General features: G+C 40.8%; 2 protein-coding genes and 1 long non-coding RNA gene across 4 annotated transcripts in view; 2 read left to right on the forward strand and 1 right to left on the reverse strand.

Annotated features, from left to right (window-relative positions):
• The window catches only part of celf1 (cugbp, Elav-like family member 1), a 90098-nt gene extending 74459 nt beyond the window's left edge, over window positions 1-15639 (forward strand). For both annotated transcript variants that reach the window (XM_044139373.1, XM_044139367.1), the window contains 3 exons: window positions 3776-3961; window positions 6475-6618; window positions 15115-15639. In XM_044139373.1, the coding sequence (XP_043995308.1) occupies window positions 3776-3961; window positions 6475-6618; window positions 15115-15242 (458 nt within the window). In that variant the 3' untranslated portion in view covers window positions 15243-15639. The remainder of the gene's footprint in view (window positions 1-3775; window positions 3962-6474; window positions 6619-15114) is intronic.
• A 447-nt stretch (window positions 15640-16086) lies between these two features.
• Window positions 16087-16521, reverse strand: LOC122819213. The gene is made up of 3 exons (XR_006368574.1): window positions 16433-16521; window positions 16188-16358; window positions 16087-16116 (listed from the first exon to the last, which is right to left on the reverse strand). It is a non-coding gene; the product is annotated as an uncharacterized LOC122819213 (long non-coding RNA).
• Window positions 16522-20521: 4000 nt separating this feature from the next.
• Window positions 20522-24229, forward strand: LOC122844610. Its single transcript, XM_044140247.1, has 4 exons — window positions 20522-21071; window positions 21612-22649; window positions 22846-23162; window positions 23719-24229. Exons 2-4 carry the CDS (start codon window positions 22219-22221, stop codon window positions 24084-24086), a joined length of 1116 nt encoding a protein of 371 aa, XP_043996182.1. The 5' UTR covers window positions 20522-21071; window positions 21612-22218; the 3' UTR covers window positions 24087-24229.
• The last annotated feature ends 16 nt before the right edge of the window (window positions 24230-24245 follow it).

Consider the following 24245-nt stretch of genomic DNA (forward strand, 5'->3'; position numbering starts at 1 on the left):
TATTACTTCCCATGTAAGTAATTGGAGAAAAGTACTCTACTTTTATTATCACTTTGAGAATAACTGTCGATGAAACATTGAGTGAAAAAATGCCTCCTAAAGGATCCAAGCCTGAGATGAGACCAGATGAGGAGTTTGTATCGCTCACGCAAGGTAAAGAGTTACTGAGCCAGCAGAAGGAAATGTACACAGAGTAACTTTTCAAAAAGGCTTTCTTAAAATCATTATGGTTACTACAAACACCAGACTGGATGAGCTGACACAAAAAGTGCATGACATTTAAACCAGCCTGTAGTTTACGCAGAAAGGATGACATCACAGCAGAAAGCGTTAACCACGACGAACGAGGTAACTTGCTGCAGTCAGACATATTCAAAGTTTGCGATAAGCCTGTTGGCAAGTACCTGGAGGGACAATCAAGGAGAAACAATCTGGTTATCGACAGAATTACTGAGTCACCAAACGAGACTTGGGTTGAGACGTAAGAGAAAGTGAAGACAGTTCTGTCTGTAAAGTTAAACCTGCAACATGGAATCAAGATGGCGAGAGCTCACCACACTGGGAAACCCAGAGAAGACGGACCCAGGCTGATTGTCGTCAAATACCTGAGGTACAAGGACAGAACTATTCTGCAGGGCACCAAGGCACTTAAGGGATCCAAGATCCACATTAGCAAGGATTTCACAGATGCTGTAAGGAAAAAGAGGGTGGAACTGATGCAGGACTTAAAAGCAGCACGTCAAAGAGGGGACAAAGCTTACCGCCATTATGATAAATCAATCACCCATCAGCACCCATCAAGTACCCAAAACTTACCCAGTGACATTTAAAGCTTTTGAATGTGCTCCAAATTGTTCAAGAACAGCAGCTGATTTAAATTGGGTGTACCGTTTCAGCCGTTATGGTGATTTTGGTACTGCCAGTTAAGGGGTTAAAGTAGCAAAAGAAGCAGAATAGTTTTACATATGAAACTATTCTGGCGGTATAGTATATATGTATATATATATATATATATATCTTTTTTACATGAATTGCTAAAATTGATTAAAGTTTGCAGAAGACCTTTGTAGACAGTACTGATTGGTAGACAAGCAGAATTCTGACACAGACAGAAACAAAGCCCAACAGAGAAATACATTGAAGGAATAGGTGAAGGTGTGACATATCTGTACTCCAGAAGAGTTTGACAGAAAACAGTAAGACGTGTAGCAATGATAGCAATAATTCCTTGAAGTAGACATTCGTGGCTACATTTTAATGCATAATTATTCCTGTACAGTTCAATATGTATGAACAGTATCGTTATGTTTGTCAGAAAGCATAAAAAGTTCAAAAAGTGTCAGTTATTAGAGTGTACGCTTTCAGCATTCACACTGATAAAGAGAGGGCTGCACAGTGGTGCAGTTGGTAGAGCTGTTGCCTTGCAGCAAAAAGGTCCTGGGTTCGATTCCCGGCCCGGGGTCTTTCTGCATGGAGGTTGCATGTTCTCCCTGTGCATGGTGGGTTCTCTCCGGGTTCTCCGGCTTCCTCCCACAGTCCAAAAACATGACTGTCAGGTTAATTGGTCTTTCTAAATTCTCCCTAGGTGTATGCATGGTTGTGTGTCCTGTCTGTCTCTGTGTTGTGACAGACTGGTAACCTGTCCAGCTGGAGATAGGCCCCAGCACCCCTCCTGACCCCTAGGGACAAGGGTGTAAGAAAATGGATGAATGGAAGAATAAAGAGAAACAGGAAAACGAGTGTGAATGGCTGCAGCATTGATCCTGATAATTATTTTACTAGTATCAATGACAGTTGTCACTATTACACTGATGACCAGTTCATCAGTGTAATAGTGCAATAACAAGTGAATGCTGTTAAAACATTCACTTTAACAGCAGAAGCTTGTATACAAATTTCTACATCATCAAACATTACCTCCAACAACTCACAGACTCTTAATATCATTGCATTATCAGAAACGTGGCTCAATAGTAAAAAGGGTATGGAATTTGAAATTGAAATGGTTTATAAGAACAGAAAACAAAAATGGAGGTTGTGTAGTTCTTTTTGTGGACAATAACATTAATTGTAACTTGATAGAAATAACGTGACCTGTCATCTTTTTAATATGTGACTATAGAATTACTCAAGGAAAAAAAGAATGTCTTTATGAGTTGTGTTTATAGAGCTCCTGGATCAAATGTAGAAATATTCAATAACTGGATGGATCAAATATTCATATAAAAGCTTAGGTATTTTCATTCTAACTGTAAAGGATATTTTAAGGCAAACCATGCTGTTTTTCTTTTACTATTGGGCTGTTTTATATAAAATGTTTAAATTCTCAGTATTCTGCTATTTTCTCACAAACCTTATTAATGAAAGAAACAATTTCACTGTCTATAAATTTAGTCCTTTGAGTATTTACCCTTTTTATTGCTTTTATAAATCCCTCACTTTTATGAACAAAATTTAAAAAATCTGATTTCAAAGTGAAAAGAGCACAGAGTTTATGTGGATAGTTCCCAATCAAGCTTGTACAGTGCCTTGCAAAAGTACTCAACCCCTTTGAACTTTTCAACCTTTTGCCACTCTTGCCACCTTTTGCCCATGGTTTGGGCCTGCTTTTCTTCAACAGGGACAGGGAAGATGGTTAAAATTGATGGGAAGATGGATGGAGCCAAATACAGAACCATTCTGGAAGAAAATCTGTTGCAGTCTGTAAAAGCCATGAGACTGGGAGGAAGATTTTTCTTCCAACAAGACGATGATCCCAAACATAAAGCAAAATCTACAATGGAATGGTTCACAAATAGAAGTGTTATAATGGCCAAGTCAAAGTACAGGCCTGAATCCAACTGAGAATCTGTTAAGAGCTGGAAACTGTTCACAAGCGCTCTCCTTCCAACCTCACTGAGCTCCGATTGTTTGCATGGAAGAATTTCAGTCTCTCTGTGTGCAAAACTGATAGAGACAAAACCAAGCGACTTTAAGCTGTAATCACAGTAATAGGTGGTGCTACAAAGTATTAACACAAGGGGGCTGAACAATATTGTACACCCCACTTTGCAGTTTTTTATTTCTTAAAATTTTTTTTAAATATCCAATAAATTTTGTTCCACCTCACAATTTTGTCCCACTTGTTGTTGATTCTTCACAAAATAATTAAAATTTTAGATTATTATGTTTGAAGCCTGAAAAGCGGCAAAAGGTTGAAAAGTTCCAGGGGGCCGAATACTTTCACAGGGCACTGTACATCTGGACACTGGAATTTTACTCCATTCTTCCAGCCAAAATCTTTCATGTTTTATGGGGATTGGAGGTGAGCAGCCATTTTCCCAATAGAAATGATCTATTAGTGGTTTGGACTTGGACTTGCCACTAAGTCAAAGACAGCAACACCACATTGTTGTCTACAAATGTTTTCTATGTAGCTTACCTGGGTCTCTCAGTAGAGGGGTGAATACTTTCCATAAGCTTTGTATTATTAACACTGACTCTCCTGACATTGTTACTTATTGCAGTGTTTCCCAACCCTCCCCAAGGCACACTGCCCTGCATGTTCTAGATATCTCTGTGCTTTAATACTCTTGATTCAGTTGATTGTAGTTCAGAAATTGTCTGTTAATCTGCCTTCAACTGAAATCAGCTGGGTTGAAGCAAGGAAGCATCTAAAATATGCAGGACGGTGTGGCTTGAAGACCAGGGTTGGGAAATACTGAAGTATTGCTTGGTAGGCATCAAATTTACTTTTGGAAAAAATGTTACGTATTTTTTTGTGTAATTTATACAGGCATGGCAACAATAAATGGCAACCTTTCTTCTGGTGGCTTGTCTCATGGCTCAGGTAATACAATGGAGGCACTGAGCCAAGCTTACTCAGGTATTCAGCAGTATGCAGCTGCTGCCTTACCCAACTTCTACAATCAGAGCCTGCTATCCCAGCAAAATGTGTCAGCTGCTGGCAGCCAAAAAGAAGGTGAGTTTTATCAAATAGGAGTTGAAAACAGAATCATAGCATTGTAGACTTATTGGTGATGTGTGCAGGTAGACATTTGGCGTAGGAATTGTATGCTGGTAAGTGGGTCAGAAATGTGAATGGCTGGGTTTAAAACATGCAGAAGATATTGAGGTTGTCAGCTAGATCGTGGGAGTCATCCCAACTACACTCAACAAAAATATAAACGCAACACTTTTGTTTTTGCTCCCATTTTCCATGAGATGGACTCAAAGATCTAAAATTCATTCCAGATAAACAATATTACCATTTCTTTCAAATGTTGTCCACAAATCTGTCTAAATGTTTGATATTGAGCACTTCTGTTTTGCTGAGATAATCCATCCCACCTCATAGGTGTGCCACACCAAGATGCTGATCTGACATCATGATTAGTGTACAGCTGTACTGCCCACAATAAAAGGCCACTCTGAAATGTGCTCTTTTTTTTTTTTTGCTTTATTTGGGGTCTGGGGACTCAGAACCAGTCAGTAGCTGGTGTGACCTCCATTTGCCTCATGCAGTGCAACACATCTTCTTCACATATAGTTTATCAGATTGTCAATTGTGGCCTGTGGAATGTTGGTCCACTCCTCTTCAATGGCTGTGCAAAGTTGCTGGATATTATACGCCGGTCAAGCACATCCCAAACATGCTCAGTGGGTTACATGTCCGGTGAGTATGCTGGCCATGCAAGAACTGGGACATTTTCAGCTTCCAAGAATTGTGTACAGATCCTTGAACATGGGGCCGTGCATTATCTTGCTGAAACATGAGGTGATGTTCATGGATGTATGGCACAACAATGGACCTCAGGATCTCATCACGGTATCTCTGTGCATTCAAAATGCCATCAATAAAATGCACCTGTGTTCTTCGTCCATAACAGATGTAATATTGTTTATCTGGAAGGAATTTTAGATCTTTGAGTCCATCTCATAAAAAATGGGAGCAAAAACAAAAGTGTTGCATTTATATTTTTGTTGAGTGTATGTTGGGGGTGGTGTGGTGTTCTGTAGGGAGTGATGCTGTTCAAGCTCTATGAAGTTACTGAAGGGAAATTTGTTTAGAACCTGTTTCGTTTCTGGCTGCAGTGTTTGTGAAAACACTTTGGACATTACAGACATATCTTACAATTGTCGGACAAAAATCTTGAAATTGTTGGACATGTTGACTGACATGTCAGTCTGCTTCTCCTCTAACCTTGCAAGCATATTCTAATTTTTTTTAAATGGTAAAAAGCTATCGCACTGTACCGTGTGACAAATGTATTTGAGATGAAAAAATTTATATTACACATGTCTGAGAATGAAAGTCTGCAGTACCCAGCTAGCATTGAACGTTCAGACAACACCCCCTAAATGTTGTCTTGAACCTTAAGGGAACAGTCGCATACAATGTTAGATGGATATCAAAATTTAATGCCATTAAATGTCCAGCAGATGGTGTCTGCAGACATTTAATGGCAATGTGGGCTGAATAACATCTATGGACAGTCACTGTATGCTAGCTGGATGTTTGCTAGAAATTCACTGAACGTCCACAGCAGACACTGGACATTTAATTGTGTTTTATTTTGACGTCATCAAATACAAAACAATGAATGTCATCTGTAAAAATTCATTGAATAATTGCAGACAGTTTGCCAAACATCAAAATGTCCTGTATTAATCACATTAATACTTCAGTTGTGATATTATTTCAGGTCTTGCGATGTTAATCAGCTGCTACCCGTTGCTATGGCAATGCATCATAGCAAACTAACAAAGTATAAAAAGTACTGTCAATCCAAAACAATAAGGAACAAATGTTTGAAAACAGAAAAAAGTCTCAATGAAAGTATCAGAGCTACTTCAATATGCTGCCACCATAAACAGCACAATTCTAGGACAAGAGGGACAATAACCATTAAGGGCTTTAAAAGTCTTTTCAAGACCCTTCATATCGATTCTAAAATGTAAAAGTAGGCAAGGCAGTGACTTTAAAACATGGCGGCAGCCATATTTTTAAGTCACTGCAATGTACATTGTGTTAGTATGATCTTTCTCTGAAATTCTTTACATTTTAAACCAGATATAACAGAAGGCACACTTTCCAAAAAATTGTGCTTTATTTACACTTTAGGCTTTGTGAACCTCTCATGTAACAAAGTTTTTTCACAAAAGTCTTGGCTCATCCATTTGCTTTTTAGTTAAGGATTTCTGGACAATTGCAGTTAATTCACAATTTAACAAGGGGTTTTCAAAGGAATGCACCAGAAACAGATGGTCTGTAAGATTGGTGGGTTTAATGGGTTTTTTATGTATATGTAAGAGTGCTGTATGGCAGAAGGAGATGACAATTTCACTGTGGGGGGAAAACTCAAATCTATCGGTCGATCTACAATAACAAGAAAAAGCAAATACAGAAGAAATATGTAAGGACATCAATATTGTTAACAGTATTGTGAATTGCCATTCCTGTTTATTTTGACAAATGCTCTTTTTGTTCTTTAGGACCAGAGGGAGCAAACCTTTTCATTTATCACCTGCCTCAGGAGTTTGGAGACCAGGACCTGCTGCAGATGTTTTTACCTTTTGGAAACGTGATCTCAGCAAAGATTTTCATTGACAAACAGACCAATCTTAGCAAATGTTTTGGTGAGTCTATGTAAACTCCTGACTGCATAACAAGTTACATGTTTTCCTGTGGAAGCACCCAACTTCTTGAAGAAGCTGTGCCTGTGATGTCATTTTGGAGTTACATTTGAAATAACCCGAACTGGTGATCATCTCAAAAGCACTCATACCTTTTTACTCTGTCTGTTGACCAGGGCCGGCACAAGTCATAAGCAAACTAAGCAGCTACTTAGGGCCCCGGGGCACTAAAGGGCTCCCTCAGTGGAGCTGCTTTTTATTTTTTGTAATAGTTTCTATGTCGTTATAGTAACAAAAACACACAATTTCATTAGAAAGTTGTGATTTATTTTTATAACAATATATATTTCATAGTGTATGTAGAAATCATTTTTATGGATAAAAAGAACAAATAAATAGGTCATGCTTCACTGGTAATATAGGCTGCATTATGCAGAGTGCGTCCAAACCTCCAAAGCTCCTGTGGAAGATAAGTTAGCAAAACAATGTGGCACAAAGACTTATCCTTCAGAGAGAGAGAGAAAAGAAAGAGGAAGAATACAAAAAAAGCCAAGATGAAGGTTTGTTTTCATGTGTCTTGGAAATGTAATGTTTATCAAAAAGATTTGTGGAGCTGCTAATAGACAATTAGCTTGATAGCAACCTTGTGTTTGTGTGAAACTGAGTTTTAACTTTAAATTAGTTGATTATCATATTTGGCTCTGCATACCTCTGAGGTTTTTTTTGGCTTCAGAATGGCATGTTTGATAACGTTTGCTAAAAGTCATAGCACCCTATTGGCCCCCCCTGAAAATATTCAATATAGTTCTATTTTTTGTCATCTTCTTCCATCCATCATCCATCCATCCATCCATCCATCCATCCATCCATCCATCCATCCATCCATCCATCCATCTTCTTCTGCTTATCCGGGGTCGGGTCGTGGGGGTAGCAGCTTCAGAAGGGAGGCCCAGACTTCCCTCTCCCCAGCCACTTCTTCCAGCTCCTCTGGAGGAATCCCAAGGCGTTCCCAGGCCAGCCGACAGACATAGTCCCTCCAGCGTGTCCTGGGTCTTCCCCGGGGCCTCCTCCCGGTGGGACGTGCCCAGAACACCTCACCAGGGAGGCGTCCAGGAGGCATCCTGACCAGATGCCCCAGCCACCTCAACTGGCCCCTCTCGACGTGAAGGAGCAGCAGCTCTACTCTGAGTCCCTCCCGGATGACTGAGCTTCTCACCCTATCTCTAAGGGAGAGCCCAGACACCCTGCGGAGAAAACCCATTTCGGCCGCTTGTATCCGCGATCTCGTTCTTTCGGTCATGACCCAAAGCTCATGACCATAGATGAGGGTGGGAACGTAGATCAACCGGTAAATCGAGAGCTTCGCTTTTTGGCTCAGCTCTGTCGATCTCCCGCTCCCTTCTTCCCCCATTCGTGAACAAGATTCCGAGACACTTGAACTCCTCCACTTGGGGCAGGACACCCCCCGACCCAGAGAAGGCACTCTACCCTTTTCCGGCTCAAGACCATGGCCTCAGATTTGGAGGCACTGATTGCCATCCCAGCCGCTTCACACTCGGCTGCGAACCGCTCCAGCGAGAGCTGCAGATCACGACCTGATGAAGCCAAAAGGACCACATCATCCGCAAAAAGTAGAGATGCAATCCTAAGGCCACCAAAACGGATCCCCTCAACACCCTGGCTGCACCTAGAAATTCTGTCCATAAAAGTAATGAACAGAATCGGTGACAAAGGGCAGCCCTGGCGGAGTCCAACTCTCACCGGAAACGAGCCCGACTTACTGCCGGCAATGCGGACCAGATTCTGACACCGGTCATACAGGGACCTGACAGCCCGTATCAAAGGGCCCGGTACCCCATACTCCCGGAGAACCCCCCACAGGGCTCACTGAGGGAACACCTTCTCCAAGTCCACAAAACATATGTAGACTGGTTGGGCGAACTCCCATGAACCCTCCAGGACCCTACTGAGGGTGTAGAGCTGGTCCAGTGTTCCACGACCAGAACCAGAACCACACTGCTCTTCCTGAATCCGAGGTTCGACAATCTGACGGACCCTCCTCTCCAGAACCCCCGAATAGACCTTGCCAGGGAGGCTTAAGAGTGTGACCCCCCTATAACTGGAGCACACTCTCCGGTCCCCCTTTTTGAACAAGGGGACCACCACCCCAGTCTGCCAATCCAGGGGAACACTGCACCCAATGTCCATGCGATATTGAAGAGTCGCGTTAGCCAACACAACCCTACAACATCCAGATCCTTGAGGAACTCCGGGCGGATCTCATCCACCCCCGGGGCCCTGCCACCGAGGAGCTTTTTAACCACCTCGGCGACCTCGACCCCAGAGATTGGAGAGCCCAACCCAGAGTCCCCAGGCTCAGCTTCCACAATGGAAGGCATGTTGGTGGGATTGAGGAGGTCTTCGAAGTATTCTGCCCACTGGCCCAGAACATCCCGAGTTGAGGTCAGCAGCACACCATCCCCACTGTAGACAGTGTTGGTGCTGCACTGCTTACCTCTCCTGAGACGCCGGATGGTGGACCAGAATCGCCTTGAAGCCGTACGGAGGTCTTTCTCCATGACTTCTCCAAACTCCTCCCACACCCGAGTTTTTGCCTCAGCAACCACCAGAGCCGCATGCCGCTTCGCCCGCCGGTACCCATCAGCTGCTTCCGGAGACCCACAGGCCAAAAAGGCCCGATGGGACTCCTTCTTCAGCCTGACGGCTTCCCTCACCGAAGGTGTCCACCAACGGGTTCGAGGGTTGCTGCCACGACAGGCACCGACAACCTTGCGGCCACAGCTCCGATAGGATAATGGAGGCACGGAACACGGTCCACTCAGACTCCATGTCCCCCACCTCCCCCGGGACGTGTTCGAAGTTCTGCTGGAAATGGAAGTTAAAGCTCCGTCTCACAGGGGATTTCGTCAGACGTTCCCAGCAGACCCTCACAACACGTTTGGGCCTGCCAGGTCTGACCGGCATCCTCCCCAATCAGCGGAGCCAACTCACCACCAGGTAGTGGTCAGTGGACAGCTCCGCACCTCTCTTCACCCGAGGGTTCAAGACAAAGTCAATCATCGAACTGTGGCCTAGGACGTCCTGGTGCCAAGTGCACATATGGACACCCTTATGTCTGAACATGGTGTTTGTTATGGACAATCCATGCTGAGCACATTAGTCCAACAACAGAACACCATTTGAGTTCAGATCAGGGTGGCCATTCCTCCCAACCACGCCCCTCCATGCTTCACTGTCATTGCCCACGAGAGCGTTGAAGTCCCCCAGCAGAACAAGGGAGTCCCCAGGAAGAGCACTCTACAGTACCCCCTCTAGGGACTCCAAAAAAGGTGGGTATTCTGAACTGTTTTTCGGTCCAAACAACAGTTTAGATTTCCCACTGAACTCTTGGCGTCCTTGGAATTGTCAAAACCTTTCCCCTCTTTACGGCGCCCCTGAGCATAAATGCCTACAGCATTCACACTAAGTAGTTCATCTAACCCATTGGTTGCATCTCTACAGGCCAGCTCATCTTTAATCTTTTCATTAAGTGAATGGTGAAACACCCCCTTAAGTGCTGGTTGATTCCACCCTGAGTCCGCCACCAGGGTGTGGAATTCTATGACAAACTCAGTCACTGATCTGTTCCCCTGTTTTAAGCTCCAAAGTATCTTAGCAGCCTCTTCCTCACGAACACTTGGATGAAATGTTTGTTTAAACTGTTCAAGGAATGCACTAAGTGTAAGTATTAACTAAGTACAAATAGCTGCTTAATCAAAAACGGCTTTTTCTAGAATGAATTAGGTGGGAAAATGAGTCTGGGTTTATGAAGCGGGGGAGGGGAATGAGGAAGCTCATGGAGCATCCACAGCTCCTTGGCTGCTTGCAGGTGTACTGGGTGAGTAGTGATCGGTCTTGCTTTCCTCAGCGGGTGGACAGACAGGTGAGGACTATAGGTGAGCCACAGGGGTTCTGGATGGGAGCAGCGTAGAGGACGAGAGACAGACGCTGGGGGGAGGAAATCCATGGGACCGGGAAATAAGAGTGAAATCAACATTCTCAGGTGAGAAAGACTCACCTGGTATAAATGATTTTTTTAGCTATTGGAATTGAACTTAAGAGAAATTAATTTAATCAAAATATGCCAAGAATATGTGTGCATGTATTCCATCCTAAAATGGGTTGCATCATTTGCAGTTATCTGACCGATTGCCTATGATCTATAAGAAGCTTTACCTGCTGATTTTGATTTTGGCCAATACCTTTTTTTTTTTTTTTTTTTCGAAATGTCACTAAAGAAAGCCACTGAGTTGGCAACAGTGAGGTAACTATTGTTAACTGCAAACGTGCAGATCTGACCTGGTGGGCTGTCCTGTCACTCAAACATCTCACTGTAGAGCAGAAGAAGTCAGTGCTTGATTTTTAAACCTTTTCTGAGGAAGATAAGATCAGGGTAAAAGACCAGATTTGGATGTAAGTATCACAGATCACCGATCACAGATCTCCCAAAATTAAGGAAATTGACTAGCCGATAAATTGACAGGCCAAAAGATATATAGGATATAATGTAAACAGCAATAAGTTTATAGTTGGTGTACAAACAATCTAATTGTCTGACTGTTGATAGCAGCAATGCACATTGTTAGCAGAGACAGAGAGCCCCAAAAACAAATTTTGCTTAAGTTGATAATCTCACACACTTTACCCACCTCTTTTTGAGAAAAACTGTCACAAATTGAAGCTCTTGTCTTTCTCTCTCTCTCTCTCTCTCTGAAAACCTGCCTTTATTATTTTCCTTGGCAGCATAGTAACTACCACAATTGTTCTTGCCTTCTACTGATTGCTGCTGAACACCATCACTGTCAAGTGTGTTCAGCAGGAACACACCATTTTATGCAGCAGGGGAGTGTACAGTGTAAATATGAATTTGTGCTTTTTGGTCTGGGAGTGGCAACATTTAATTTTTACTGCTAAAAACAATTTTAAAAAGAATATGACATAATTAAATTTGTTATTGAGAGGGCCCCCATTTTTTAAATTTCCATATATAAAAATAAATATAGGGGCCCTTGGAATTGTCCCAACGTTTCCCCCTTTATGCTGGGTTTCAGACACGTGACCTGAATGAAACGCAGGATTCAGATGAGGGTCAGGAAGTGTCTTTCTCCAGTCCGAAACAGAGCAAAACGGTTCACATTGAGTACGCCAATGCCCTAAATAGGCACAGACGAGGTATCGCGAAAAAATATTTAGGATATGAGCCATTTTTTTCCGGTAAAAAAGACTTGTCATATGTTCTTGAGGATTTACCTGGCATTGAGGTGATTGACATAACTATTTGGAGCTGCAGATCACATATTATTCAATGAGCCAGATGAAAGCTTTCTAAAGCCTGGAAGCATACAATTATTTAGTTTCAGGTTGGGTCAACAATTTAGGATCAAAAGAAGCATTAACTGCTACTGACTTGTTTCTGCCCAGGTGAGTAGTGAGTTGTGCTATTTGAAGTAATTAATCTATGATAACACTAACATGTTAGTGTTATTCTCTTGGCTGTATTTGTAAATAATTTATTTAGCTTTTGTAAACCCGAATTCATGCTGGATTTGTATGTTGATGTTGAGTCTTACTGCATTTCTACAATGTAGGTCAACCAGTCGCAGCAATTTACAGAAACACCATTAAAAACAGTATATATATCTAAATAGTGAGAACTACAGTTTCTAAGAAAAGTAAAAGACAAAATTAAAATAAGCTAATTTAATACTTTTTCTAGGTTAAAAGTGAGTAGTCCACAGTTTCTAAATAACCCAGGAGTATAATAAAAAGACAACATTGGCACATATAGCAAGACAAAAACAAAGACATGCTGGCCAAGGCGTTGAGGTCAGGGAGTGTATGTTTGTCTGTAACTATGACCTGCTTGCAGATTAACCCATGTCTCTCAGCCTGTTCTCCCAAATAAAGTCTCTGATAAAGGTGGAATAATCAAGAGTGAGTCCTTGAGAGTTCCTTGAGAAGATGGGAAGGAGCAGATTGTTTACATAAACTCCATGAGATTCGAAATGGCAAGAAGGCCCCAGGGAGCCAGGTTCAGAATAACAAATTCTCTTTTGATCCGGCAAACTTAAAATTTCTGCTTGTCCTAGAGTCTTTAACAGGTTTATTTCTTATGTTAGTATATTCAAATTAGTGGGGCTATTCCAGTGAACCAAACCTAGCAAATTCTTCAAGATTGATTTCATCCCACTAGCGAGTTTTGAGTCTTCAGCTGGGCTGCGAGTCTCAGCAAGACTCGAATCCAACTTGCGTTTTTGTCCCACAATATACAGTTTGAGTGTTCGCTGGCTTGGCCAAATCCATCACAAATTAGTCAATGAGCCAGGTGTCCACAAGTTCGAATCACCAGAAATCTTGTTATCCTGAATAAATTCAGGGTGAATCCATCCCCTCAGGTATGTCTCTACAGAACAAGTGGGCTCTCCTGTGCCCAGTCATTTTGTTTAGAAACTTTGATCAATTGCATTGATAGACCAGTTAACCAGATCCATAATTTGTAGATTCAGAGGATGTATAAAGAAAGACTCCAAAAAAGTAACACAAAAACAGAGCAAGCACGGTGAGATTGGGTAGGGAGAGGAGCAGAGGAAAAAGTCTGTATCATGTGTATATTTGCACTTGGAATCACGTATGTCAGGCTGTGTATGAATATTTGTACCACATTCTTGTACCTGTTGGCAGACACAGCATATTTATTGTTTTTGATCAAACTTGACCCATTGATCTGTGATTTAACCATTAAGCATATGATGTAATGAACATGTTTTTTTAATACTGTTGATCTCTCTATTCAGCTGTTCATCAGGTCGGCTGCAAGCATTTATCTATTATTTACATTTTTTTTTTCCAGATTCCAGTTTTATTCCAGTTTTGAAAATGGAATACCCTATTGTGACAAACCCACTGAGTTGATTGACAGATGCCTATTGAACATGTGTGCTCGCGTGACGTTCAAAGTGCATAGCAGAGGTGAAGAAACACGCCATATTCCCCCTACCTCAAAAATGAATCCAGCGCCGCTGTTTGCAGATGACCAATGTCACACAAAGCAGATCAGAAAGTAAATGCAGCCTGTTTACTTATGTTGATCCAGCTTCCAAATGCCTAAAGTCTGTCTGTTTCCCCCCAATGCCTTTGTTTTAAAAGATGTGTCATAAGCCTGGCGAGCCACCAGGCTTTACTTGTGCCCTGATCAGACTTAGCATTGCTTACAACATATAATTATCAAGTGATATTTTCAAACTTCCTGTCAACTTTAAACATTTTTAACTCAAAAACATGGCGGACCGCTGGATGAATGACTGCCCGAGTGCCTCAACCACCGGATTTACTATGTTGTCTGTGTTAGAATTGTTGTATTAGAGAGAAAAATAAAATTTATTTTCATGTTCTGAAGGTAGTTGGTCACAAGGGAGTAGAAAATGTACTAAAAAAAGGTGAGAAAGCTGGATCAACAACATAGGAACTTTAGAAAGACAAGCATTCATATGTAAGTCACAGTGACCTGTAACTACTCTCTCTGGCCACCAAGCATATTTTTAGTGGGGTTTCTGTAGATTGCTGCGAATGATTGAACTGCAATGTAGAAATGCAGTAAGACTCAACATCAACATACTGTACAACTCCAGCATGAATTTGGATTTGCAGAAGCTAAATAAATTATTTACAAGTAGAATCAAGCACATAGAAATAACATGGGTTAGCCTGTCGTTTGCATTAGTTATAGCATTGTGATCATAGCACAAGTCACTACTAACCCGGACAGAACCAAGACGACAGCATTTAATGATTCTTTTTATCCTAAATTGTTGAAAATCCTGGAAGCAACCTGAAACAAGATTTATTTTGTTTCAGGTTGCTTCCAGGATTTTCAAAGCTTTCATCTGGCTCGTATAAAATGTGGTCTGCTGAGCCAGACAGTTATATTTATCTTGCATAAATCCTCATGATTTTATGACAAGTCTTTTTTAGCGCGACAACATGAATCATATCCTAATTATATGCATATGTTTTTGTCATACCTCGTCTGTGCCAGCCCATTTAGGGCATTAACATACTTGTTGTGATCCATTTTGCTCTGTTTTGAACCCAGAGGTCCTCTTCCTAACTTCCATCTGAATTTTGTACATCATCTGGGTCATGTGTTTGCAACCCAGCAATAAGCCCCCGCTGTGGAATGGTTCCAAAAACCATTCCAAAAATGATAAAACAAACTTTAATATTTTCTTGCTCAAGCTTTGTGTTGTTTTAAAAGATGATAATCAAAGTAGAATATAAAGTAGAAAAATTCTTATAGGAAAAAAAGTGTATGCTGCTGAAAAGCCAAGCATCACTATTATTTTACAAAGATAATTGTTTTGTAAAACTATTATTTTTAGGATAGTATGTCTTCTGATGTGCTTTTTTTGGTTGACCTTAATCCTTATACTTTTTCTTCAGGCTTTGTGAGCTATGATAACCCAGTGTCATCACAAGCGGCCATCCAGTCAATGAACGGTTTCCAGATTGGCATGAAAAGACTGAAGGTCCAACTAAAGCGTTCAAAGAATGATACTAAGCCTTACTAGCATTGTTAGTGCCTATAGAACAAATTGTGTGTAGTAAGTACATGAATGAATAATTATTTATTTGGCATTTACTGTCGCTTTCATTAAATAAGTACAAAATCATCACTACATAACTCTTAAAGCTTGCTGTGCTGTGAAAGTACATTATTTTTTTATACAACAGACATTATCAGTTTCTATACTAAATTGATGGTCATGTTTTGTAGAATCGTCTTGCTGTATGAGTTTTTTAAGTCAAATACATAATGTGATATACAATGATTCTTTTTCTGTTTTATCTGTTATCATCTGATAAGTTTCTCAATAGCAAACTATTCATAAAAATTTAGTTTTTCCCTTTGTATAGCACTTAAATTATTTACGTTAGGTATTATTGGATGAGTTTTAAAAGTATGTATCTTTGGTGTGTATAATAAAAAATTATAGAGTGGTACTTGATGGACTTCACATATCCAGTAAATCTGCATTTGAAAGTATACTTTTTTGACCAACCAACCCACCCACTTATGTTTGCAAAGTAAACTGGTGAGGGAGGAAACACAGGGAAGCTGAAAATACTTGTAATACTAAAGAAACACTAAAGAGAATCTGGTAAACTAGAAGAGAAAAAGACATGAGGGAAGCTATAACAAACCTAAGCAGAAACAAGGCTAACAATAATAAGAACTAAAGAGCATATAGCTAGAGTAACTAGAAAGCCTAAACAAAGAAATTGTCATGGTGTGATCAATTCTCTGAACCCACATGTGCAGAACACACTCCGGAGGCAGATCAGGTTAGGGAAATTTATTAGAAAAACAACGTGCAGATATGTACAGGTGAAGGTGAGAGGTCTCTCTCTTTCTCTCTCTGGCAAAGGCTGGATCTCTGGAATCTAGTGGGAACAGAATTGGGTGAGTACAGGGGCGTGGGAGCCTTCAGTCCCTAACACGGCTATGGTCTTACTTGAGGATGTACAGGGGAAAGCTCGGCTGGAGATCTGGGACTGGTGGGTCCGCGAGGCCGGGGCTCAGGGAAGGGGGGTGGGCTGGTAAGCGGAAGAACAGGAATCCAGGGTGGAAAAACCTTCCAGCAAGTAACTCGGGTCAGGCGGCCAAGGCGTCACGGAGGGGCAACCTGGGAAGAGGTTACACGGAATTAATTACTTCAAGAAACAGGTTGGTCAGAGGATGGCTAGTAACAACAGATACCATAACTGGCTAACACTCTGGCACTGGAGTGTCGGCAGCTCCATCCAGATATACTCCTCCAAATGAGTCAGATATGCGTCAGGTGTGCAGCCGCGAAACCACGCCCTCCAGGAACCTCCAGGAAGCCCCCTGGTGGAGAAAGTAGGAAAGAACCCCAGCCAGCCTTCCCCAGATCCCAACAGAAATAAGCTAACTAGAATCATTAGAATGCTGGGCATAGATTCAGACTGAAAGATTAACTAAACCTAAAGTGAAAAAATAAGAAAACTAGAAACACTTTGGGGGGATCTAGAAGGACTCAAGAAATAACCGTAGGCGTAAATCAAGAGGGTTTATGTTTTTGTTTAAGTTAAAATACCCCCCAGATATTCATTTCTATCTACCTGTTGGTTCTCGTCACCCAAGACAAGGCAAAACTAAAAAAGGCTTAAAAATAAAGCAACTTAAGTTATAATTTAAATAGCTCTTAACTTGTATTGAGAGCCATTACAATTAATCAATCTTTATGAGGAATTTTATTAAGAGCAGCTTCTCATTAAAGCTTTTCTATTTAGAACTTTAAATTTTTGTAAAGGTGTAGCAGAGATTCACAGTGGCCCTGAGGTGCAAAGCATTTCAGGAAATTGAAAGCACAAATACAAATGACAAAAACACAATAACAAATTGAAAAGCACTGCAACATGCCTCACTGAAGGGCAGGGGAGAAGTGGACTTCTCTGCATAGTCCATTGACACAGCAGACTTCACCTCCACACTCCTTATAGGACTGATGGACTGGACTCTGACTGACTCTATGGGCTACATTATTAGTCAACATGCACTCCTCCATTCTGGCAACTGTCTGAAATTTAAATTTAGCACTTAGATTTTAGTGTTTTTTAGTATTTTTAGCTCTCAGTAATGTTGATCTGGTAATTGTGTTAATTTAGTAATCTTGTGTTTTTGTAATATGTTGTGTGAACTGTAGTGTATGTTGTGTGTAATGTCTTAAGCTGCTGGGACCTTGAATTTCCCCTAGGGGATTAATAAAGTATTCATCATCATCATCATCATTAACGAAGCACAATCACAAATTACAAAAACACTACAGCATTAACAAAATGGAAAGGGTTTGTCCCAGTTGGAGACCTGAGAAATCACTGATTGGACGACAGTGCTGTTGAACCAGAAGTTATTTCTTGAGCTGGTCAGCCGTTGTTGCTATACACTATAGCATCCGTCATATTTAAAGTGGCTTATCTGCCAGCAAGCTAATACAAGTAAATGGGCTGAACTTCGTAAAGTGTTGTTTTGCAAAGTATTTCAAGTTGATGAATGTGACTGACACAATCTCTCACACACTATTATATATAGGAATGAAAAAATAAGGACAACATTTCAAACTTTTTGATGTGATTATTTAATTGTTTTGGGGCACAATAATTACATTTGATACAGCTTATTCTGATAAATCGTTTTTATTGATGAACACACACACACACACACACCTTTACAGTGATGTATTCATGAACATATTAACATAATTCCATAATTCAATGTGCATTTGCTATTTCAATATATGAATAAAAACAACGTAACTTCATTAAAATTTTTAGGCATTTTATTGTAAAGACAAACTTTACATTTAAAAATATGTATGACAGTGTATTGCTATGCTATAGACAGCAGTGTGAATGAAATCTAACAGACTAAATAATTTTTAATTTCTTTACATAAATTGTCATAATACCGTAATACTTCAAATTGAGATATTTCACTTACAATAAATAAAAAGTGAAAAAAAGTGCACAGTACATTACAAATTTATTTATATTTATGTGTTGCTAAACACAGAGCATAGAAAGGGGTTCAGTCTGCTGGTCAAGCGAATGATAAAAATGATTTCACAGTGTAATAGAAAATACATCCCTGCTTCATTCACATTCAGAAAAAAAAATTTCTTCACCACATGGGGGCATTGACTTAGCATCTAAACACAGACATTGTGGAAATGAGCTGTGAAACAGAAGTCTGAAAAAAAACAGCTCCGGCTCTGATCTTTATGGACCGATCCTGAGGAAATCCCCCGCTCTCCACGCTGCTCTCTGGATTAATGGACTTTCAGTCACTTAAGGTTCGCTGTAATATCAAATAAATTATTTTAATTATAAGAAACATCTTATATACAACAGACGTACCTTAAAGTAACCATGTTTGACCACAAACAAACAGGGACTTGTCTTGTGAACTTCAAAGTAACCATGGCAACAATAAACAAACAGGAAAAGCGCTCGTTACAGGTTTCTCATTGCCTAACCCTCTTTAGAAAAACAACACAGTTTAAAAAAAATGTAGCTAAGCCAAAATAATCAGAGTAGTTAACTTTGGCAATTTAGTTACAAAGGAAATATTTCTCTGATGTTTAACAGTTTGTTTCACCACAGAAATGCACAGTACTGGCCACAAAGTCAAGAAATTCTGCTCGTAAATTTACGTTATTATTATCTCTAATTTTTACCTGTGAAAGGTAAAGGCAGTGGCTCCACTTTGTACTGTAAAACCGTTGAAACTAGTCCACCCAGCACGTTTTCGCCACTGCCACTTTCAAGATGGCGGCGACATAATATTGAAAGATTACGTTGCATACGTATTCATGCCAATACAGCTTTGGAACTGACATCACTCCGTGTGACGTTTACGTCTCATGCAGTCGCTCGGCGCCATCTTTAGAGGCCACACACCAAAACAAACTTTTTCCGGCCTTTTCATTGTGCTACCGACCGCATCGAAGTTGTTTCCAAGTTGGATATTGGATTTACGTGCTCCGCGGAGTAAGGGGCGTTCAGCTCAAGGTTGATCCGATATATGAACGCTAATTCCAGCCAGCTGTTCTCTAGCGCTCCCTCCTCAAGCCCTCGGAGGTTCACACAGGGACCGTCCATTTCCGAACCAAACACTCCTGTAAATAAATGGCTTGCCTTGTGACCAACTGATACATAAAGTGATAATTCATCCTATTACAGAGGCACACTATCCTCTATTAACATTTTAAGTCATATTCAATATTTTAGTTAATTTTAATATTAAATGTGCCCCATTAACTCAAAATCAGTGTGACATTGTTCTTCTAGTCTGTAGATGAAGCACACTCATCTTTATTACATTTTACCTGTAATGTTCAATTACATAAAATTCTAGGACAGGATCTATTTCATTACATGTTCACTTCTTACCTGAAATATGTTAAATACAACAAATATTTACTTAAAGTTTGATCTATTTCATAATATTTAGTCTGAACTGTTTAATTACACATTAAATGTTTAAAGATGGGCTCTTTCATCTGGTTTGCCTGTTAAATTAAATGTTTACTGCAAAATGTTTATTTAAAATATAATATTTCATTACATATATGTTTATTACCTGAAATATTTTAAATGTCAAATTTTCACTTAAAATGTGATTCATTTCATCACCTGTTTACCTGCAACTTGAAGAGCTTGAATCAAACGTTTCATGAATGTTTACCACATTAAATGAATAAATGACAGAAAACAGCCACTTCCAAATGACCACATATTTATTTCAACACAAATGGTTCATGTTCCAAACATTTAAGGCATACATTAGAGGGCAAATTATATCTTATAGCGCAAACGACAAAAAAAAATAAGCTCCAATGCATGTCTGAAATTAGTGACAGGCTTAAAATTATCGACCAGTGTCAAGCATCCGCAGCTTCAGACATCTGCTGGGAAGAGAGAGCGCTCCTTCAAGCAGAATTTGATCTCCTTATGAATAAAAAAGCAATAGAGATGCAACTAAACCTGAATCAACAACACTTTGAGCACGGTGAAAGAGCAGGTAGGATGTTAAGTCATCAGCTAAAACAAAAGTCTGCAGCAAGATCCATTTCAGCTCTCAAAGAGGAGGGAGGGGAGATAACTACGGACCAAAAGAAGATCAATATGCAGTTTGTGTCATTTTATAAAGAATTATATTCTTCGGTCAGTTCAGATCCAAACATGATACATAACTTTTTCAAGCATTTGAGGTTGCCTACGTTGCAAGAGTCAGACAGGGCCAGTGTTGTATAGTAACGAAGTAAAAACACTTCACTACTTTACTTAAGTATATTTTGGAGTACTTCATACTTTCCTCGAGTATGAAAATTTTTGATAACTTTCACTTTTACTTCACTATATTTCCGAACTTAATTGCATACTTTTACTCCGATACATTTTCAATGTGTGGTTTAGTTACTCGTTACAAAAAACGAGAGAGAGAAACGCAAGTGTTTTGACCCCACCTACTGATTGACTGCAACAAAGTCGGTAGCCTACTTGCCTGGGCTTGTTCATCACCACCAATAGGATACACCTGTTTCGTATCTCCCATTAAACACAAAGCAAGTGTCGCAATCAGCAGCAGCCACAAGGAGGAGGAGACGGAGACCACAACGACTGCAACTACGTCGGACACGGCTCCAGGGGAACCACCAGCTGGTGATGAGAGCCCATGGCCTTATTTAAGCATAATATTCTCTTTCGTGTGTGTTAAAGATTCGTCGTACCGCATGAAGTGTATGTTATGCCTGCCCAAAGATGTGGAAATTTTATCTTACAAAAACTCCCCGTCCAACTTGAAGAAACACATTGAGGTAACTTCTTATAAAATGATTATAATCCTCCCATTTCAGTAACTATAGCTAGGTCACTAGGCACTATTGTGAAATCTTGAGCATATTGTTACCTGTATAAATGAACTTTGTTTGGCATTGTTTCAGTTCCACACGTGGTGTATTTAGCTTAAGCCTAATGTTGACTGTAGCAGGCTAGCTAGACTCCTCTGTTCAAGGGGGGACGGAAGCCATAGCGATAGAAATTTAGACTAAATTTAACGAATATAGGAAAGGCATGCAAGTTCAAAACCACAAACCATCAACATGTACTACTCTTTAAAACTGGAACAAACTTTGTGTGTGCTTCTGCTTCCTTAACAAAGCCGAGGTTAGCAGACCTAGCAGTCGCCACAATAGCTACGTTTACGTGATGGCCAATGTTCAATACCAACCTGTTTACTTAAATAACATTGTACTAGATTAAGTGTGTTTTGTTTGCATGTTGAAACCTAAGAAAATTAGTGTTTGTAACTGATGTGTGGGACAATTTGTGTGTAATTTTTTTTTTTGGTCTTTCAGAGAAAGCATCCGCACTATGTTGAGAAATACATTGAATTGACCACAGCAAAGCGCAAAAGGGCCAGTGGACCACCCACCCCTGCCAGCAAGCAGGCCACATTGACTCACACCTTGGCCATGACTCCTCAGAAGAGTGTTGAGAAGGCCATTATCAAATATGTTGTACATGGGCTGCGGCCCTTCTCAGTAGTCGAGCAGGAGCCATTCAGAGAATTCATCAAGGACCTTGTCCCTAATGCCAAGATGCTGTCACGGGTGACGCTCACATCCAAGATCGAAGATGGCTTTAACGAAATGAAGGCTGCGCTGATTGAAGCAATGAAAGGGGTCGACTACGTAGCTACCACTACTGATTGCTGGTCAGTGAGAAGGCGAGGGTTCATCGGCGTTACGGCACACTGGATCGACCCAAATAATCTTGAGAGATGTTCCGCAGCCTTGGCATGCCGACAGCTGAGGGGATCTCACACTTTTGATCTCTTGGCCAATGCGTTGAATGACATCCACGCAGAATTTGAAATCAGAGGCAAGATTGTGAGGACAACCACTGACAATGGTGCAAACTTTGTGAAGGCTTTTCGAGTGTTTGGGGAGGACGAAAACAACAATGAAGAGGGAGTTGAAGCTGAAGCGGAGTCTGAAGATGGAGATACTGGAGTGCCTGAGGAAGATGTGGAGTACATTGACACTGCTGCATGAAGATGATGGGTTTGAATTCCAGCTGCCAAGACACCAACGCTGTGCGTGTCATATTCTAAACCTCATTGCCAGTGAAGACTCCACAAATGCAAACTCCAGTGATGCGTACAAGAAGCTGCACCATGCAACGTTTGCCAAGTGTTATGGCCTGTGGAACAAAGGTGGAAGATCCACACATGCAGCAGAGATGGTTGAGGATGTCTGTTCTCTTCAACTTCTAAGACCAAATAAAACGAGGTGGAACTCGTTGTTCATGGCCGTGGAACGTCGACTCAGGATTTGTAAAGAGAAGGGAGAGGGAGCCTTAAGAGCTATTGCCACCGACCTGAAGGTCCCAATGTAAGTAGGCCTAAGGTTTTTTCTTAAGTAAAAATAGAACAGCTGCAGATAAACAAATGACAATGTGAATAACGGTGTCTATTATAAACAAAAATCACTGGAAATCTATCAGAAATGTCAATTTTCTATTCAGTTTTATAATCCTTGGTTTCATCTAACAAAAATCTGGATGTGTCTTCTTTTTTTGTCAACACAGGTTCAACCCAGCCGAACTCGCATTTCTCACGGAGTATGCTGTTGTTATGAACCCTGTCGCCCAGGCAACTAACATACTGCAAGCAGAAACCAACGCACAAATGGGTTGGCTACTTCCGACAATTCACCTGCTACAGATTAAGCTTGACAAAGTCAAGTTGCAGCTGAAGTACTGCAGGCCTCTTGTTGATTCTTTACAGTCTGGAATTCAGAACCGATTCGGGCACATGTTCAAGGATGCCGAGCTGGTTGCAGCTGCAATTCTTCTTCCCAAATTCCGAACAACATGGACGAAGGACGATGCCACCATTAAAATGGGTAAGCTTATACATTAATAAGTACACATATCTGCTTCAGTAGTGATGGCGCATGTTGACTGCATTCATGCAGCTCAAAACCAGGTCAGTCCCACTACCAGGCGTTACTGTGAGTGTGGGACACTTTTCTTTTTACTAACTTCACCAACGCATACTTGACACCATCTAAAACAAATTTGTTTATCTTTGTGTTATCAGACCACATGACATGCTTCCAGTAATCCGTAGTCTTTCTGTCTCTGAGACCATGATAAACAGATTTGCTTTAAATGGTGTCAAGCATGTGATGGTGACCAAATGAGAAGTACATAGAAGTGTCTCATGCTTAGTCAAGAATGATGGTGGGACTGACTTGTTTGGGATTGCATGAATGCCGTCAACACATTGGGAAGCGTTCATGCATCAATAGATTTGCTTGTTAGTTGGTTCACGAAATAATTAATGTAGGCCAGAAAAAAAATCAAATGCTTTATTTCACTACTTTAGACTACAGCTACAACATGGCAGAAAGCCGCATCGTTTAAGTGCTACAACTCTTCTATATTTCTGTATTTCAGGAATTGATTACATCAAGCAGCATCTCGAGGATCCCTCCATGCAGCCTGGTGATGCAACCAGGTCGAGTTCTTCGGATGAAGATGACTTCTTCTCGTCTCTGCAAGCATCAAAGACCCAAGATGGCACCAAACAATTTGATGCCTACCTGTCCTGCTCAGCTGACCACATGGATTTGCTCAGGTCCTTTCCTTCTGTCTGCAAGCTGTCTGTCAAGCTCAACACGCCCCTCCCAGCATCTGCAGCATGCGAACGGCTGTTCAGCATAGCAGGTCTTGTGTTCAGCCCACGAAGAGTACGGCTAAATTCTAGGCACTTTGAAAGCCAGCTGCTTTTGAAGATGAACAGAAGGTTTTACAGTTTCAAGTGATAATGGGGTTTTGTGCAAGGATGACCACAAGGGAGGTTGAGATTTGGAGGGGAAGAAAAAAAGTCAAGGGCTAAAGTGTAGCGGGGATGGGATGAGGGGCTTGTGTTTGCAAAGTGTTTAAGATTTAATTAATAGGCCTGAAGTGCAATAACAGTATCA

Source organism: Gambusia affinis, linkage group LG02 (genome assembly GCF_019740435.1).
Source record: "Gambusia affinis linkage group LG02, SWU_Gaff_1.0, whole genome shotgun sequence".
NCBI lineage: Eukaryota > Metazoa > Chordata > Actinopteri > Cyprinodontiformes > Poeciliidae > Gambusia > Gambusia affinis.

Coding starts and splice junctions, on each gene's coding strand:
- LOC122844610 (XM_044140247.1), top strand. CDS start 22,219: ATGAAGAGGGAGTTGAAGCTGAAGCGGAGTCTGAAGATGGAGATACTG. Junction 22,650..22,845: donor ACCGACCTGAAGGTCCCAAT/GTAAGTAGGCCT, acceptor TTGTCAACACAG/GTTCAACCCAGCCGAACTCG. Junction 23,163..23,718: donor CGATGCCACCATTAAAATGG/GTAAGCTTATAC, acceptor TCTGTATTTCAG/GAATTGATTACATCAAGCAG.